Source organism: Pongo pygmaeus, chromosome X, assembly GCF_028885625.2.
Source record: "Pongo pygmaeus isolate AG05252 chromosome X, NHGRI_mPonPyg2-v2.0_pri, whole genome shotgun sequence".
Lineage (NCBI taxonomy): Eukaryota > Metazoa > Chordata > Mammalia > Primates > Hominidae > Pongo > Pongo pygmaeus.
The window spans coordinates 20,397,922-20,415,897 of NC_072396.2; the positions used below are offsets into that span (position 1 = coordinate 20,397,922).

The 17,976-nt window shown below is 48.5% G+C and overlaps 1 protein-coding gene across 8 annotated transcripts in view; it reads right to left on the reverse strand.

Moving 5' to 3' along the window:
- SH3KBP1 (SH3 domain containing kinase binding protein 1) overlaps window positions 1–17,515 on the reverse strand; it is a 362,174-nt gene extending 344,659 nt beyond the window's left edge. For 4 of the 8 annotated variants that reach the window (XM_054471145.2, XM_054471137.2, XM_054471140.2 and 1 more), the window contains exon 1: window positions 17,100–17,486. In XM_054471145.2, coding sequence (XP_054327120.1) covers window positions 17,100–17,103 — 4 coding nt within the window. In that variant the 5' untranslated portion in view covers window positions 17,104–17,486. Of the gene's footprint in view, window positions 1–17,099 lie in introns of all 8 variants that reach the window. The other 4 variants (XM_054471141.2, XM_054471150.2, XM_054471139.2 and 1 more) reach the window with 4 other exon arrangements.
- Window positions 17,516–17,976: the final 461 nt, after the last annotated feature.

Here is a 17,976-nt window from a genome sequence, read left to right on the forward strand (position 1 = left end):
TGATAAAATTATTTCTTAAAAAAGAAGATGATTTTAAAAAGACTTAGGGTGGTTGCTTCCTCTAGGGAAAGAGGAGGGAGGGGACAGAGCTGGAGCAGTGTTTTAGTTCTTACATCAAGAGATGAGTCCACAACTACACATTTCTTTTTTTTTTTCTGAGCTGGGGTCTCACTCTGTTGCCCAGGCTGGAGTGCAGTGGCACGATCATGGCTCACTGAAGCCTCAACCTGCCAGGCTCAGGTGATCCTCCCACCTCAGTCTCCTGGGTGGCTAGGACCACAGGCATATGCCACCATGCCTGGCTAATTTTCTGTATTTTTTAAATAGAGACAGGGTATCACCATGTTGTCCAGGCTGGTCTCGAACTCCTGGACTCAAGTGATCCGCTGGCCTTGTCCTCCCAAAGTGCTGGGATTAGAAGCATGAGCCACCATGCCCAGCCCACTACTATACATTTTATAATGATGTTTGATGTCATAGACATGACATCAACTATCATATCAGCTTCCAGAACTGATTTTATTGTGTAGCACCACATGAGAAGGCCTCAGAGAGAACTGTGTGAAGGGATTCTCACAGTGGTTTGAAGAGAGAAAAGAGATGGGATAAGCAAGTGAACACAAAAGACCGCACCAGAGCAAGCAGTATGTGCCTGTCACATCACCAAGCAACAACCTCACGGCCGAAGCACACCGCCGTGTCTCCTGTTACTGCTGATCTTCACGGTAGTGGGTTTAAGGCAAAGCAGGAATTCTTGGGAAACGTTTTCCTTGTGAGGGGAACTTTAGCACTCATTTGAGAAACCCCATTCTGTTTTGTTTCTCTCTAAACTACCAGTGAGGAGGGAGTTTCAGAGACTGACTAGACATTTTTCTATCTCAGAAAGCTGTCTTCTAATTTGATGTGTGTTGCTAAAATTTATATCTTTCCTTCTTTCTGGATAAACAGAACTTTCTCAAACAAACACCCTTTGGTTTAACTGCTTATTTCGTTGGGCAGTTCATAAAATGACCACATCACAATCTTCCCCCAATTAGGGAAATGAAAGTTAAGAAAAATGAATAATTGAATGAAATTCTAGATATGTTTGAGGAGATCCCCTGGTTATCAGATCTTATACTTAACAGGCACTCAATAAACACTTCTAGAATTTAATTGAATTCCAATATACAGCAGTATTGAGTCAACTGTTTTGTTTGTCCTACAAATTCAAGTCAGGTTATGTTCACAAGTTGAAAAGGTAACAAAGGGAGAAAGTATATGGTACATATTAGCTACCAATGCTTTCTAACATTTATTATCATGAACTTTAGAACTTTCACCGAAACTTGCCCCTGAGACGGCATCATAAATATTCAACTAATTTTTTTACCAGGTACACAAGCTGACATTTGACGTACACTTGGTGGCTGAAGGATGAATACTTTCCACAGTCCTGTCCATTACTGAAAGTGATGAATTAAAAAGGCCAAGGCGTTGAGATGGTTCATCCAGCCTGGCTCCTGGGGGTTCTAGCCACCCTTACTTGGTGGCCTTTAAAGCTAAGAGCACAATTTTTTCAGAGGAGTGCATGATGACACAAAGCTAAGCTAGAAACCACAAGGGGATTATTACAGCCACGACCTTTCCCTTGCCAGCAAGGGACTTGGACCCCTATCTCAGCCAAACATGAAGTCACATGGATGGCTCAGGGCCTTCAGGACATAGTTTTCCCTACGGTTCTGCGAAACAAAATTCCTTTAAATGCCAGTCAGGTAAAAGAATGGCGGCCAGGCACGGTGGCTCACGCCTATAATCCCAGCACTTTGCAAAGGAGGCTGAGGCGGGTGGATCAGCTGAGGTCAGGAGTTCGAGACCATCCTGGCCAACATGGTGAAGCCCTGTCTCTACTAAAAATACAAAAATTAGCTGGGCATGGTGGCACATGCCTGTAATCCCAGCTACTCAGGAGGCTGAGGCAGGAGAATCGCTTGAACCCAGGAAGTGGAGGTTGCAGTGAGCTGAGATCGCGCCATTGCACTCCAACCTGGACAACAAGAGTGAAACTTCATCTCAAAAAAAAAAAAAAGAAAGAAAGAAAGAAAAAAAAGACTGGCAAAAAGGGGGAGAGAAAACAAAGGAACCAAATCCCCAAGGATTTCACCTTTCACTGTGTATCCTCTAATCTTACACCTGAACTCGAGACCAGGATTAATTGCCCCACAATGGTGCAGTGAAATAGGGACAGTGCTGTGGAACATAAAAGCCCACATGCAGTTGCTTTTAGAAGTATCAGTTGGGGCCAGGCGTGGTGGCTCACGCCTGTAATCCCAGCACTTTGGGAGGCAGAGGCAGGCAGATCATGAGGTCTGGAAATGGAGACCATCCTGGCTAACACGGTGAAACCTCATCTCTACTAAAAAAATACAAAAAATTAGCTGGGCCTGGTGGCGGGCACCTGTAGTCCCAGCTACTCGAGAGGCTGAGGCAGGAGAATGGCGTGAACCCAGGAGGCGGAGCTTGCAGTGAGCCGAGATCGCACAACTGCACTCCAGCCTGGGCGACAGAGCGAGACTCTGTCTCAAAAAAAAAAAAAAAAAGTATCAGTTGATCTGTCTCCATGTCTCTTCTCTCTCTCTCTCTCTCTCTCTCTCACACACACACACACACACACAGAGCACATATAAAAGGGATGATAAGCCATATGAGCACAGAGTTTCTAGAACTAAAACTGAAAGCAAACACATGGAGGACAAGTACCCTGCCAATTCCCATGTGCCAATTCCCCTGGACTGAACTCCTGTTCCTTCTCATCACCAGGGGCCAGTCCAGTCATTTGGGCATCTATGGAGATAAAGAATGGATATAAAATGCCACCCTGCCTACAGTGTGATTTCCTTACAGGATAGAAAGGGGACATATGTCCATCACATCCTCTTCTATATAATATCAAGATCACAGAAGCTACCTAAACGCTCAAATGACAGGGAAATAGTTACATAAATTAAGATGCATGAACTCAAATATTCAGCTACTAAAAACACTGGCTTCAAAGATGACTATGAAGTGGGAAAAAACAAGGACATATATATATACATATAAATATATATATATGTATATATAAAATACATGTACATATAGCAACAAGTATATATTAATAGTAAAAACCCTGGCTGGGCATGGTAGCTCACACCTGTAATCCCAGAACTTTAGAAGGCCAAGGCGGGTGGATCGCCTGAGGTCAGGAGTTTGAGACCAGCCTGGCTAACATGGTGAGACCCTGTCTCTACTAAAAATGCAAAAAATTAGCCGGGCGAGATGACAGGCACCTGTAATCCCAGCTACTCGAGAGGCTAAGGCAGGAGAATCGTTCGAACCCAGGAGGCAGAGGTTGCAGTGAGCCGAGATCATGCCACTGCACCCCAGCCTGGGGGATAGAGCAAGACTCTATCAAAAAAAATAAAAATAAAAATAAAGAAAACCTAAAAAGAAATACACCAAAATATTTGGGAATGATAGTAAGAGGAGTTCATAAGAAAAAAGAAATAGTGCCAGGCACAGTGGCTCACACCTGTAATCCCAGCACTTTGGGAGGCTGAGGTGGGTGGATCACTTGAGGCCAGGAGTTTGAGACCAGCCTGGATAACACAATGAAACCCTGTCCCTGCTAAAAATACAAAAATTAGCCAGGCATGGTGGTGTGCGCCTGTAATCCCAGCTACCCGGGAGGCTGAGGCAGGAGGATCCCTTGAACTGGGGAGGTAGAGGTTGCAGTGAGCCAAGATCATGCCATTGCACTCCAGCCGGGGCAACAGAGTAAGAGTCCATCTCAAAAAAAAAAAAAAAAAAAAAAAAAAAAAAAAAATATATATATATATATATATATACACACACACACACACACACACACAACTCTAAAAGAAGTACACTAAAATAAAAATCACGGTTATTCTAGAGTAGGGACCCATAGCTGGCTGTGGGATGGAGAAGGCCAGTAACCCTGTCCCTGGCTCTTCCTGCCCTCTGGGATTGAAAATCTGAGGCACGCAGCAATACTGGGTTTGAAGGAAGTAATGGGAGAATGTGGGAAGGAGGAGGAAGTGCAAGAGAGAAGAGGGGTTGAGGTAGAGTGGGCACTGGGGCCAGAGTGGGGTTCCGGGGAGAGAGCTGGGGTTGGGGGAGAAAGAAGTGGGCAGGGAGACAGAAAAGGGGGCTTGGGGGCAGATGAGAGGATGGGAGAGAGGAGAGGAAGAGTTGGGGGGGCGAAGTGGGGGGTGTGTGGAGGTGTTGAAGGGTGAGAGAAGAGAGGGAGGAGGGGGAAGAAGAAAGGAAGAAGGGCTTAGTAAGAACAGGAGAGGAAGTGTGGAGAAGGGGGCAGTGGAGAAGAGATGTGGGCAATGAGAAGGTTAAGACACAGGGGCCAGGAGGGGAGGGGTGAGGAAGAGAGAAAATAAGAGAAACGGGCTGGGAAGAAAGGGGCAAAACACAGAGGGGCTGAGAGGAAGGGAGAGCAGGAGTGGGGAGGGTCAGGAGGCTGGGGGTGGACAGTGAGGATGACGGGAGAGAGACTGGGAGGGAAAGAGAAGGTGTGGGGAGAAGGGGTGGGGAAAAGAGGGTGGAAGGGGAGAGGGGGTGCAGGGGAATGGGAGAGAGATGCGGGGACAAAGAGGGTAGGGGAGATGGATCTGGATGAGAGAAAGTGAGGGAGACAGGGTGAAGAGGAGTGAGGGATGAGAGAAAGGGTGAGGGGACGAAGAAAGAGCAGAGAGAGAAAAGGTAGGGGGAGAGAGAGGAGAAAAAGAGGGGGAGAAGGCAGGAGGGAGGAGACAGGCATTAGGGCGAGAGCCCCCTGCCCGCTTTCTGGAGCGCATCTCTACCTCAAGGGTTAACTCGTCAGGCGGTGGCTGTTTTTTACAATGTCTACATCTCTTCCTCCATTTAAAAACCCACAGGTTCCCTAAAAGCGCCAGACGATGTCACAACTGTACCCTTCCCCCACGGCATGCTATCACCAACCCATCCAAGGGCCCCCAGAGGCACAGACACACTTTTTAACGGCCGCCAACTCAATAGGTGACATGGAGCTTAGTCACACAGTTCAGGAGCTCAAAGGATTAAAATAGCCCCATTACTCTGAAGCACAACTGTTCTCGGTTCTGACAAGGGCCCTTCCTCAGGGAGCCTCCTAGAAGAAACTCTGTGAGGATGGAATGAACATCCTGGATGGCTAGAGCACAGAAGAGGCCACACGGCCTCACATCAGTCACCCCTTTGTCAAGAGGAGGGCAGGGAAAATGAACGCGGACACTGGCAGGCGGTCTAGCATCCTCACTGAGAGTGCCTGGCTCGAGGGCGGCCCCGTAGTACCCCCTCCTCCACGGGGCAGGGCTTCATATGGGTCCTCCACGCGCCCTCCTTCAACATTTACACCAGGACTGGAACTGAGCACCTCCCGCCCACCATGGATGTGGGCACGGAGCAACCACCTGTGTATATGGAGGGTGGAGCTAGGGGGAGATACCAACGCCAGTGGGCTCAGCCTCACTAACAAAAATGTGGAACTGGGACCAAATCAAGTCACACTTAACAGGCATTTGGAACTGTGGCATGTGCCCCATGAACAAGTCACACAGAAGAAAGGGGACAGGGAGGAAGCATGGCCAGAGGGCACACTGGGCAGCTGGCCCACACCTAGCTCCAGCTGCTGCTTCTTGGGGTCCGGCTCCTCCAGCAGGCACCCTTGGGTTGCATGAGAGGTCCCTGTGGCCCCAGAATAAGCATCCCTTTTGCTCAGGTTAGTGGGCCCTGCTTGGCTTCTATCATTTGAAGAAAGTCCTTACTATATATACAACATGAAAGTGGGAAGACTGTTCCTGAGTTCAAAACCCAGATGGGTTAAGGCCAGGAGTGGTGGCTCACGCCTGTAATCCTAGCGCTTTGGGAGGCTGAGGTAGACAGATCACCTGAGGTCAGGAGTTCCAGACCAGCCTGGCCAACATGGTGAAACCCCATCTCTACTAAAAATACAAAAAAATTAGCTGGGCATCGTGGTGGATGCCTGTAATCCCAGCTACTTGGGAGGCCGAGGCAGGAGAATCGCTTGAACCCGGGAGACACAGGTTGCAGTGAGCGGAGATCACACTACTGCACTCCAGCCTGGGCAACAGAGTGAGACTCTGTCAAAAAAACAAAAACAAACAAACAAAAAAAACACCTAGATGGGTTAAGATCCAGGACAAAGTTTCTGTCAATTAATAACCCAGATCAGCTGAGCCTCAGGACAATCGAGCAGTCTCCTGGAGAACTTTTCCGAAGTCCACCTATCCCTCCATCAAAACCAGATGGAAGGACTAGGCATAGCGTTCCAATGCACATCCCCAGGGGGGAAGAAAAAATCCCCAGCTAGACAGAAGTTCGCCCATCATCAATTAATCAGGACGTTAAAAAAGGAGGGGAAAATAACAGAAATGCCTGTGTGTTGGTATACATATGAAAGCTCCCTGGAAGAAAACTTGAGAAACAAAATAGCAGCAGCCTATGGGGAGGGTCACTGCATAGCTGAAGGACAGAGATGGGAGGGAGACTTTTTCCTGTAAACACTTTTTCACCTTTTGAATTTCAAATCCTGGGGATATACAACCTATTCCAAAAACTAACTTTAAAAATGTCTCAAGCAAGCAGCTGTAGTCATTATGCCCCAAAAAACAGATGAAGACAGTGTGAACTGCTTTCCCCTTTCCAATTTTTTCTTCAATTGGTGAAATCTTCCACCTCACTTTTCCCCCCACAATCCACCCTCTGCAAGCCAATTACTTTCATTTGTTCCCTGACAGTCAAAAGCAGCAATTAAGCTTTAAAAAAATCACCATCAATTAACAAACACTTACTCTGTCCATCCTGCTTCATGGATCACAGATGAGCTCATTGACCTACTGTATTTGAGTAGGCACCTCTCTTTGCCATCTAATAGTTTGTTGAGAACAAAGGGGCAATTAGAAATCACTGGCTAAGTGGTTTAAAACTGTCCCATTTCGGTCAAGTTGGGAAGAGATGTTTTTGCTGGTTTTGTTTTGATGATCAAAACAGGAGAAAGGCAAAGTTCATTTACGAAGTCATTCGTGTCAAGTGAATTTCTTTGAGAAGCTAGCATGTAAAATGCTCATCAGAAGATGGCACCCAGAACACCCTGGTGAAGAAAATTGAGGTCCATGAAGATGCTGGCTAAGAGGAGGGGGCAGCAGAGCAAGAATGGCCTTTCCCAGTCTTCATCCAAAATGAGGGCCAAGCGTCTCCATCTAGCTCCAGGCACAAACCTAAGAACTAGCTGGAATAATTAGACAGGACACTAAGCTAATTAAAGACTTTTCACACGGGGAGGTGGCATGTGATGGATAAAACTGGTGCAGCCCCAGAGGACCAGACCTAGAACATGGCCCCAAGTCTTCTAAGTCTAGAACAGTCCAGAAAAATCTGGCAAAAACACAAGGGCTGGTGTTTGCATACTGGCTGGTAAGAAGCTCAAGTGTAAGGAGATGGTTGTTTAAACTGTCTATACATGCTGTACTTGGGTGCTCAAGGACTTAAATTTGTTATGCCAAATGAGTCATTAATAAGCATTGAAATGTTTATAGTATTTTATCCAAGATAGAAATAACAGTATGAACTGAACTGCACTTCATCTTGCCACTCTGTCACCCACACCTGGAGACAGACCAGCCTCCAGCAGTGCCCCCACCATTTCCGTGGCCACAGAAAGGAAGTAAGCAAAGGCCTTTTCTGGTCTTTTCTTGCCAACTGGATAGTGTTCCGTTAGGACAAGTATTACAGGATTTTTGTTATTAGTGTTTTTTCTTTGTAAGGCTAAATATAAGCACAGTTGACCACAGAGTTAAGACCCATGAGCTACCTTTTGCCTTAAGTGTCCCCTAATGAAAACTATAGAACTGCCTGCAAGATATTTACCCATAAGATAATGATCAAGTTGAAAACCAAGTGCTCATGATCAACCAGGTTGCTGGTGGACCTTTGCCAGCTGAAGGAATTTAAGTGAAGAAACGTGGAATGATATCAACCCTGTGTGTGATTTCGAGGGATCTGTTTGGCACTGCAGTGTTTTCTCCCATGATGTAGACCTTTTTTTTTTTTTTTTTTCCTTGAGACAGGGTCTCACTCTGTTGCCCAGAATGGAATGCAGTGGTGCGATGTCGGCTCACTGTAGCCTCCTGCTCCCAGGTTCAAGTGATTCTCCTGCCCCAGCCTCCTGAGTAGCTAGGACTACAGGTATGTGCCACCATGCCTGGCTAATTTGTGTGTGTGTGTGTGTGTGTGTGTGTGTGTATGTGTGTGAGTGAGAGAGAGAGAAAATAAAGGGCATCCCAAGGAAATATCAACCAAAAACACACACACACACACAAAGCCACGCTTTCCCTTTTCCTATCTTCCTTTGGAATTTCAACTGGGATCCTTGGGCTTCCAAGTGTTCTCCAAATTGGCTGGCTGGTCCAGGAACCCCCAGGGGACATGGATTCTGACCTTCAAGTTAGAAACTTACTAGGGAGGGGTGATTTAAAAAAAGTTTTGGAACTAGATAGTGGTGATGGTTGCAAAGCATTGTGAATATACCCAGTATAACTGTACACTTAAAAGTGGTGAAAATTGCAAATTTTGTTACATATTTTAGCATAAAATTAATAATGTACCAAAACCTATTGAATTGCACACCTTAAATGGATAAATTGTACGGTATGCAAATTATATATCAATAAATCTGTTTTAAAAAAAACTTACACCCTGGTGTGATGGCTCACGCCTAATCCCAACGCTTTGGGAGGCCAAGGCAGGTGGATCACTTGAGCCCAGGAGTTCGAGACCAGCCTGGGCAACATGGCGAAGCCCCATCTCTACAAAAAAATTAAAAAATTAGCTGTGCATGGTGGCACGCACATGTAGTCCCACCTACTTGGGTGGCTGAGGTGGGAGGATCGCTTGAGCCTGGGAGGTCGAGGTTGCAGTGAGCCTTGATTGCGCCACTGCACTCCAGCCTGAGCGACAGAGTGAGACCCTGTCTCAAAAAATAAAAAATAAAAAACTTACTAGGGAAAGAGACTGTAGCAAGAGCCTCACGAGGGGAAGCAGGAGCCTGACATTTTCTGAGCACCTACAGAAATTGGGCGGGGCTGGTTCTTCCATACTGGAAGGCAGCTGGGTTCTACCACTAGGGGACCATTGTCACTCTGCCTCTCTGAGGCTCAGTCTCATCATCTGATGTCATGGGCCATGACTGCCAAGGCTCCTTCCAGCACTTCAATGCCAGGGACCAATATGTGAGTAGCAGAGGACCCATCGCCTGTTCCCCCACATAAAAGCACATCCCAATAGAAAGACAAAACATTACAGGGGCCAAACACTACCAGAAGCAAGTTTAAAAACTTCGTGCCCTGAAGCCCTTGCCTCTCCCCAGCTTAACGACCTAGGTATCAACAGAAGAGAGGCAAGAGTTGTGTTAAGACACTCTCCATTCAAAGAACAAAATGGTGAAAGTCCCAAAGAGTCCTGTTCTCTGGTGACTTGTAGGTTCGTGCATAAAACGAAGACTGTGGTTACATACAAAGCCTTATGTTCCAGAAGGACTGATAATGAAGTAAGGAAATGGTGCTCCAGCCATCTGTGTTAATAAGCCCCCGGGGTTCCCCCAGAGCAGGCTTCCTTAACCTCAGCATGACTGACATTTGGGGTCAGGTAACTCTTTGTTGTGGTGGTGCGGGGGGCGGCTGGCCTGTGCATCGTAGGATGTTTAGCAGCACCCCTGACCTCCACCTAGTAGACGCCAGTAGAATGACTCTCCACTCCCCTGCCCCCCGCCACCAGCTGTGACAACCAAAAGTGTCTCCAGATAGTGCTGTGTCCCCCTGGTGGGGAGAATTGCCCCCAGTTAAGAACCACTGCCAGAGAGAATTTTCGATCTTAAAATGTGCAGTTCTTTGTTGAAGCCATGTAATACATGTGGCATCACCCTTCTCACCCACTACAGTGTGGGCCACCAGGAACTGTCAGCAAACAGACCTTGTCAACATGCTCTGCCCAGGGGACTTTACAGAATTGCACACTCACTCCTGGTGGTCCATAGTCGTGGAGAATTGCAAGTTGTAACCGTACTTGGGTAAAAGGGTTACATGTTCATTCATTAACATATGGCACTTACTGTATGCCAGGCAATGTGCCAGAGCAATGGAGTTGAGCAGATCCAGCTGGAGATGGAGACTTAATATAAGAGGAAATGTTGTATCACTTTGCATTGCATGCCTGTATCAAAACATCTCATGTACCCCACAACTTTATACACCTGCTATGGACCCACAAAAATTAAAAATAAAAAATTTTTTAAACAAAGTATGGTACAGCACACCTTTGGAGCAGGCTCCCACAGATGCACAAGGGGTGTGGGAGGCTGAACAATGACTTCCCAAAGATGGCCATATCCTAATCCCCAGAACCTGTGACTATGTTCCCTTCCATGGCAACAAGAACTTTGCAGGTGTGATTCACTAGGCATCCTGAGAAGGGGAGGGGATCCTGGATTATCCAGGTGGGCCCAGTGTCAAACAACGGTCCTCATAAAAGGCAGGCAGGTGGCTCGGTGAAAGATAGGAGATGCCAGGACTGAAGCAGAGGTCGGAGGGCTGGGGTCACGAGTGAAGGAAGTAAAGGCACTGCAGGCAGCCTCTAGAAGCCAGGCAAGGCAGGGAAATGAATTCCTCCAGAAAGAATGCAACCCTGCTGACACCTTGATATCGACCCGGTAAAATCCATTTTGAACTTCCGACCTCTAGAACTATAAGATTACACATTTGTGCTGTTTCAAGCCACTAGGTCCACAGTGAGTTGTTACTGCAGCAATAGGAAACTGATACAGGGAGTCTACAAGGCAGAGGAGAGAGTGACATCTGTTCCCCATGAAGGGAAATACGTGGGCAAAGTCTCAGAGACATGAATGAGCTTAGAATAAGCGAAAGCACCGGTGGCTGCCGAGCTTCACGAAGGCACTAAGGCATTCAGGATCTAAAGCATTTGCAGAAGGGTAGACACATAGGGTCAATTCCAGAGCCATTTGGGGCTTGACTGTACATCAGAAGGGGCAGGGAAAGGGGTAGGAACAAGAGGCAAGGAACAATAGCAGCATCCCTATGGAAGTGACAGGAAAGATGGTGATACCCTCAACGAAATGGGAAGTAAAAGAGGCAGGGCAGGTATTACAGAGGAGAAATGCTGAGCTTAGTTTGCAACATGCTCAGTCTGAGGTGTCTAAGACACACCTGGGTGAAGTTAGCTAGGAGAGGATATCAATGATAATCAGCTCAACCAATGTTAATCTTAGGCTTACCGTGTGCCAGGCACAGGAACACGATGACCAAACTGACGAGGTTCCTGCCCTTGTGGTGCTTATAGTGGGTGGGTCCTGAGCTCAGAACAGAGACCAAGACTGGGGACAGATGTGGGCATCGTCAATAGGCGACACCTGAATTGGCAAAGTGGCTACAATCACTCAAGGACACACTAAACATATGGGGACCAGGGATGACAGCATTCCACAGGTGGACAGGTGTGGAAGAAAAGGAGGGAGGAGTGTAGGAGAAATCAGGAAAAAATAGGGTGTTCTAGAAGACAAAGACTTCCAGTCTTCAGTCTCAAGCTTCAATGAAGTCAGACACGGTGAGGCCTGAGACCATGTACTTCGTGATTGGAGAAAGATCATTCAGGATAACCTCAGCCTGATCAGTTTCTAGAACACAATCAAGGCAGTGCCAGAGTCCTGGTAGGTGTAGGGCAGGCTATGTGAGGAAAGGGGAAGAGTGGGACAAGCTGTCTCAAACAGCAGTAAGAGGAGAGAAAGGTGAATGCAAGATGTAACTTTAAGGCGGCTTTATTAATAAACTGTAAAAATCTAAATAGAACCAAAGATGGAATCTTCCCAAGGAGGGACAGGGCAGTTGACTATGAACACACAGTTATCCAAGAGAAACCAGGAAAAGTCAGGTCCACCACAGGGCAGTGTAGTGGTCAGAATAACATTCCCTCCCCGCCCCCAGATGCCCACATCCTAAAGCCCAGGATGTGTGAATATTAGGTTACAAGGCAAAGGGGAATTAAACTTACTGATCAGCTGACCTGGAGATGAGGCGATGAGCCTGGAATATCCAGGTGGACCCAATGTCATCACAGGAGTCCATACACGTGGAAGAGAGGGGCAGAAGAGTCAGTAACAATGATGTGAGGGGAGAGAGAGCTGCCCAGCCGTTGCTGGCTTTGGAGAGAGGAAGAGGCCACAAGCAAAGGAATGCCAGTTCTGGAAGCTGGAAAAGGCAAGGAAAGGGATTCCCTCCTACAGCCTCCAGAAGGAATGCAGCTCTGCTGACTTCGTGATTGTCGCCCAGTGACGGATGATAAACATGTGATGTCTCCAGGCACTAAGTTTGTGGTAGGTACAGCAGCAATCAGAAACGAATACAGGTACCAGGTATAGAAAATCATGAACAAATATTACACACTGGAATAATGCAAACAGTGTATCTTAAAGTCCCCTTTAAAGAGGATGGAGGGTAAAGGATGCTGGGAAGTGCCTGTGTGATACTCTGGTAAAAGTCTCAGAGACTAATACTGAGATCGGCTGCCTAGTGTCACTAATGCCTAGGTGTTGGAGGTCTGGGTTGGACTGGATTCATGGAAGAATCCACACTGTACTGTCTTAACACAAGAAGTTTGTTTTGAAGTAGGAGTATGTCTTTCTCCTTCTCTAAGGTAATGAGTCACTTATAACAGTACTTATAACATAAGACTTATAACAGTCTTATGAACAGAGTGCCTTGTGTACCCCAGGGAACCACAAGCTCCGGATGTCAGCTTTCTCAACTGTAAGGCAAGGAGGGGTTCTACACTGGACTATGATCAGAACCACCTGGAGGGCTCATGAAAATGCAGATTGCTGGGCCCCACCCCCAGCATTCCTGATTCAGGAGGTCTGCTGGAATGAAGCCAGAGAATCTGTATCTCTAATGGGTTGCAGGGGAGGCTGTGCTACTGGCCTGGGGCCACCCTCTGAGAAGCGCTGCATTAGAGGCTCTCCTTCTCTAACACTAAGTATTTGGGGTATTTTCCTGTTCTGCGTCTTTCCCATTAGCACTGACTTCTTGGTTCTCAGCAGCTTGCTCTTTCTCTGTCACTCTCTCTTCCCTTAGTGTAGCATTTCAGATGTCCATCATGTTTAACATTGAACAACAGTCCAGGCTAGACCTGGTTGATATGAAGTAGCCACAGATACACCTAGAAAGCCATTTTCCTCCCCGACTGCCTCCTATTCCCTGCCCCTGCCCGTCACATAGTTAACTCGGAGAAAGAGCAGTTCTTCTGGCTGGGAGCTGGCCAGGCACTCACAGCTGGGCCAGGGTGTCCTGTTGAACAGAAACAATTCCCTAGAAAACCAACATCAGACAAGGCCAATCTGCGACCAGGATGGAATAAGATGAAAACAAGACCACACATTAATTATGTCTGAACACGGACAAAACATGCACCTTGTCCAAACCACACACATGACCAAATATCCCCCAATCCTGGCTAATGCAAATGACTGCTGCTGCCTTACCAACCATAGCTGTGGCCTGCCTCCAATGTTCCCTGCTCCTAGAGAACATCTGTTAAAATACCCAATCACAAATTCCCCCTGGTAGCATCCAATTCAAAGTAATGTCCAGCTTCCTTAAACACTCCCTCAAGCCACCTGACACAGCTGCAAGTCGTCTAAGTCATCCTTCCTTGTACCATCTTACTGAGATGCCCCGTGGTTCCCACAGTGTTCGTTCTCAGTCTCTGCTATAAGAACCAGGTATGGCTGGAGGGCAGCGATGACTCATACTCAACCAGATTTCTGCTCAAACACAATCTCCTCTAAGACACTGTCCTTGGCACTCTCCAGGCTAAGTCAGATTGGCCTTCTCCACTCATCTTTCATGCGCTCTACTATGGCTTTCAGCTACATACTGCCATGAGAATTGCATTCAAGTCAGCCTCCATTAGACTGAGAAACCCAAAGTGTCATGTCTCTGTTCTGCACCTGTTCTTAGCACAGTGCCTATGCAAAGCAGATCAATAAACATTGGATGGATGGATGGATAGATGAACAAATACTACTGTATGCAAAATACATTAAAAACAACTACAAACTCAAGAGTTGATGAGAGAATGTCAGTAACGCCAAAAGAATTGAAGTACTAAGAGAAGAAACCACCAAGGTTTGTGTAACCAGAGCCACAGCAAGCTTTTGCTCGTGCCAAGATGGAAAGAAGTGGGTAAAGGTTATGTACAATTAAGGTGGGAGCCTTTTCTTCCATTTCTAACTCAAGACATTTGTAGAGACCAACACATTATGTTCATTTTAGCTTTAGTTTAGCATACAGCAGTCTACCGCCAATATAATAAATACATTGCCAAAGGCTATCCAAACTTTGTTGTTACTCTGGAATTAAACAGAAATCATTTGTGGGCTTGCAAACCCTTCACTACTCACAGATTTGGGTCACCATAATATCTGTTTAATTGTAATTATAAGAGGCTTTCTCTGTGTCTGGCACTGTAGGCATGCATCTCCTAGCAAGTTCAGAGGGCACATTCTGATAGGCTTTTATAAGAGGCCATGTTGCAACTAACCAGCTTCACTTCAGGGTTAGGGATTTGGTTCTTTCCTGTTATTTTTCAGAAAACGAACTATAAGATACAGTTTTACTATGTTATCCATCAACAGAAAACTCATTATCAGACCAGGTAAGAATATAGGTGTATCAGAATCAGGCACAGTGGTGTGAGCGTGCAGTCCCAGCTACTTGGGAATATCTGGAGTCCAGGAGTTCAAATCCATCCTGAGCAACACAGTGAGACCTTCCCTCTTAAAAAAGAATAAAATTGCATCAAATTTACAAACTGGATAAATCTGAAAACCAGAGACTTGGGGGAAAGGGTGGGCCTCTGTCTGCATACACACAACCTCAGCCCATTAGATCACTCCATTGGAAGACATACAGAATGAACGGTTAAATAACTGCACTTCATTAGAAATATACTGCTGGAGATGCTTTCAAAAGAGCAGGTGATCTTTAGCCACAAACTACTACAAGCATCTTAAATCCCACTATAAACATGAATTAAATTACATTCATTTTGACATTATCACCTCTAAGTATTAACTCCTGAAATAAATGAAAATCGATGCCCCCTTCCGCTGCAATAATGGTTACAGTAAAGATTAAGTATAAAAGGACTAAAAACTACAGGAGCACTCTATTTTTCGTGGGAAGTTCTGAAGAATGAAAACAGTTCAAATCTGAAAAATAGGTCTGATTCTTCTTAAATGAGACTCAGTCCCCTTCTCATTGAGATACAGAAAGCACAGTCTGGCCATGGGAGAAGACCTTTGGATTAACTCCTTTTTGTGCATAACCCTCTCGGTGACCCACCCAAAATGAAAGGTGATCAAAACAGAATTTTTGGTTACCTCGGGAGAAATTAACCCATTACTAAAGTGGCCTGTAAGGTTTAAAGTATATACTTCTGCCAATGAACTAAATCATCTCATGGGCCAAAGCAAAACAAGAGTGAGTTAAGTGTTCTGTCCCCAGTAGAGTAGGAGGATTTCATGCCCCTCATTCATTCATTCAACAAATATTTAGGTCCTGCTCCGTGCCACATACCAAAAGTGCTGAGCAAATTATGCAACACTGTGCTGTCCCTACGGTCACAGAGCTTACAGCAGAGGAGATAACTGTTACGCACAAATATGTAATACTGCTACGAAAAAAAGGTGCTGTATGAGAAAATGGAACAGGAACCAATTTAGACTGGAGGTGGGAGAGAAGGGCACTGTGAAAAAAGCGACATTTAAGCCAAGGGGACAACAGATCACCACTACTTAGAAAAGGAAAACGTTTTTTGGCAAATGACCACAAATGGGATTTTAACTTTGCCTGTCAACAACGGACTGGGTTAAACCTCCTCTTTTCCAATCCTTCAGGCTTTCTGAACATCCTGACTAGCGTACTGGAATCCTATGACCTGAACACAGAAAGGTCTCACTTTATTATGATTTATTATTATCTGCAGCCTTCCTATGCCTGGCCTAAGAACATCCAAAAATAATCTGCCAGAGGCTGAAAAACAGAGGCTGGCTGTCAGCAAGAACATTACCTGGGTAGACCAAACATTTAATAGCCCAAGTAATCATAAGTCCCTTGCCAATAAAGTGGCAGCTTCTCTGGGCAGCAAGGTGGTTCCAATGCTCCGGGGTCTATATCAAATGGGACCCAGGGGGTTCAAAGGTTAGTTGGCTACTTCGAACTGATGTTTACTCAGTAAATCAAAGACCGGATCACCATTTCCAGGTCCCAGACCCTGAAGACTTAAAGGACAGTATGGGAAGTGGCCTTTTAGCATCACGGAGCAGAGAGCTCGCCAGGCTGGAGGAAGGCAGCAGCGAAAGGGTCGGGGCCGGGAGGCAGGGGGGCGCAAGGAGAGGAGCGTCAGGTGCTCTGGACCCCGGGACCGCGAGCCAGGCCAGGCACTGGGGCGTTTCCCGCCCCACCCCCCAACCCCTGTCAGCCCCCAGCAAAGGCAACCCAGTCCCCTCCAAGACCCCGAGGTTACAGCTTCCCCCGAGGCAGGACCAGGAAGGCACCAGCAGCCCCGCGCAGGGCCGGAGCCCACCAGGTCCGGGTGCCCGTGTCCGCAGCGCAGAGGGCGCGCTCGGGTGCAAAAATGGCCAAGACAAAACTCTCCCCGCCCACCCGAAAAACCAACCACACCCCCTGCATCCCTCAGCCCGAGCCGCCCGGAGCCAGCCCCCGTGATCGTCTGCTCAGGCCCCCGCGGGTTCCCGTCGGCGCCGCGCGCGGGCTCGGCGGGCACACGGGCGCAAGTGGGAGTGAATGGGGGTGCGCGAGGCAGGCGAGGGCGCCCACCGCGGTGTCCCCCGTCCGGACCCTGTCCCCGGGGCGCCCTCCCGGGCTCCGCGGTTCTGGGACGGGCGCGCCGCCCTCAAGGCTGAAGTGGACGCCCGGACGCGGGCGGCCCCCACTCACCCATTGGCGTCGAGCCGGGCTGGGCCGCCGAGGCAGCGTGAAAGTTGGCGGAGGCGGGTGTGGGGGTCGGGGCGCCGGGATCGGGGCGCTGGGATCCAGGCGCGGGGGTCCGGACGCGGCGGCGGCTGGGCCGGCTTCTTCCTCAGTGGCGGCGGCGGCGGCTCAGCGCCGCCCGCTGCTGCCTCTGCTGCTGCTGCCGCTGCTGCCCCGGGGCGACTCCTGCTGCTGCTGTTGCATCGCGGCCCAATGCGCCCGGCTGCGCCGGGTTTCCTGCTCCCCGCGAGTGGAAATTGCGAAAAAAAAAAAAAAAAAGCGCCGCCCAGCCCAGCGCCCGGCAGCCGCGGCCGCGCCGCCCGCTCTCCCCTCCTCCTCAGCGCTGCCGCGAGGCTCCTGCAGCTCCGCCTGCCGGGGACGCGCGGCCGCCGGGCGGGGGCGGGGTCGGAGAGGGGCGGGGCCCGGGCCGCGTCGGGGCAGGCGCCGGGGGCGTCCCTGCGGCTGAGGCGCTTGGGCGCCCTCCTCACCGCCCGCGCCAGAGGGACCCCGCTCCGCGCGGCTGCCACCCACCCGCGGCTGCTGGGCTGACGCCCCGGGAAGTGCCGCGAGACTCCTCGAGACCGGAGGAGAGGGGCTCCTTGGGGGAGGGGCGTGGGAGTGCAGAGGCACGTGGAGAAGGAGGAGAAGGGGGCTGAGCGGGAGGGGGCGACAAGAGGTGGAGGACGGGCTGGGGATGGAGACCAGGGCAGGCCTGGGGCCAAACGCCTGCCCAGGGTGATGGCAGGTGGCCCTGGAGCATCGAGGCAATCCGGAATGAGCTTTCCCGGGGGGCTGTTGGCGGGGAAGGAAAAGGGTCCCTTGGAAGGGAGAGAAACGCGGCGTC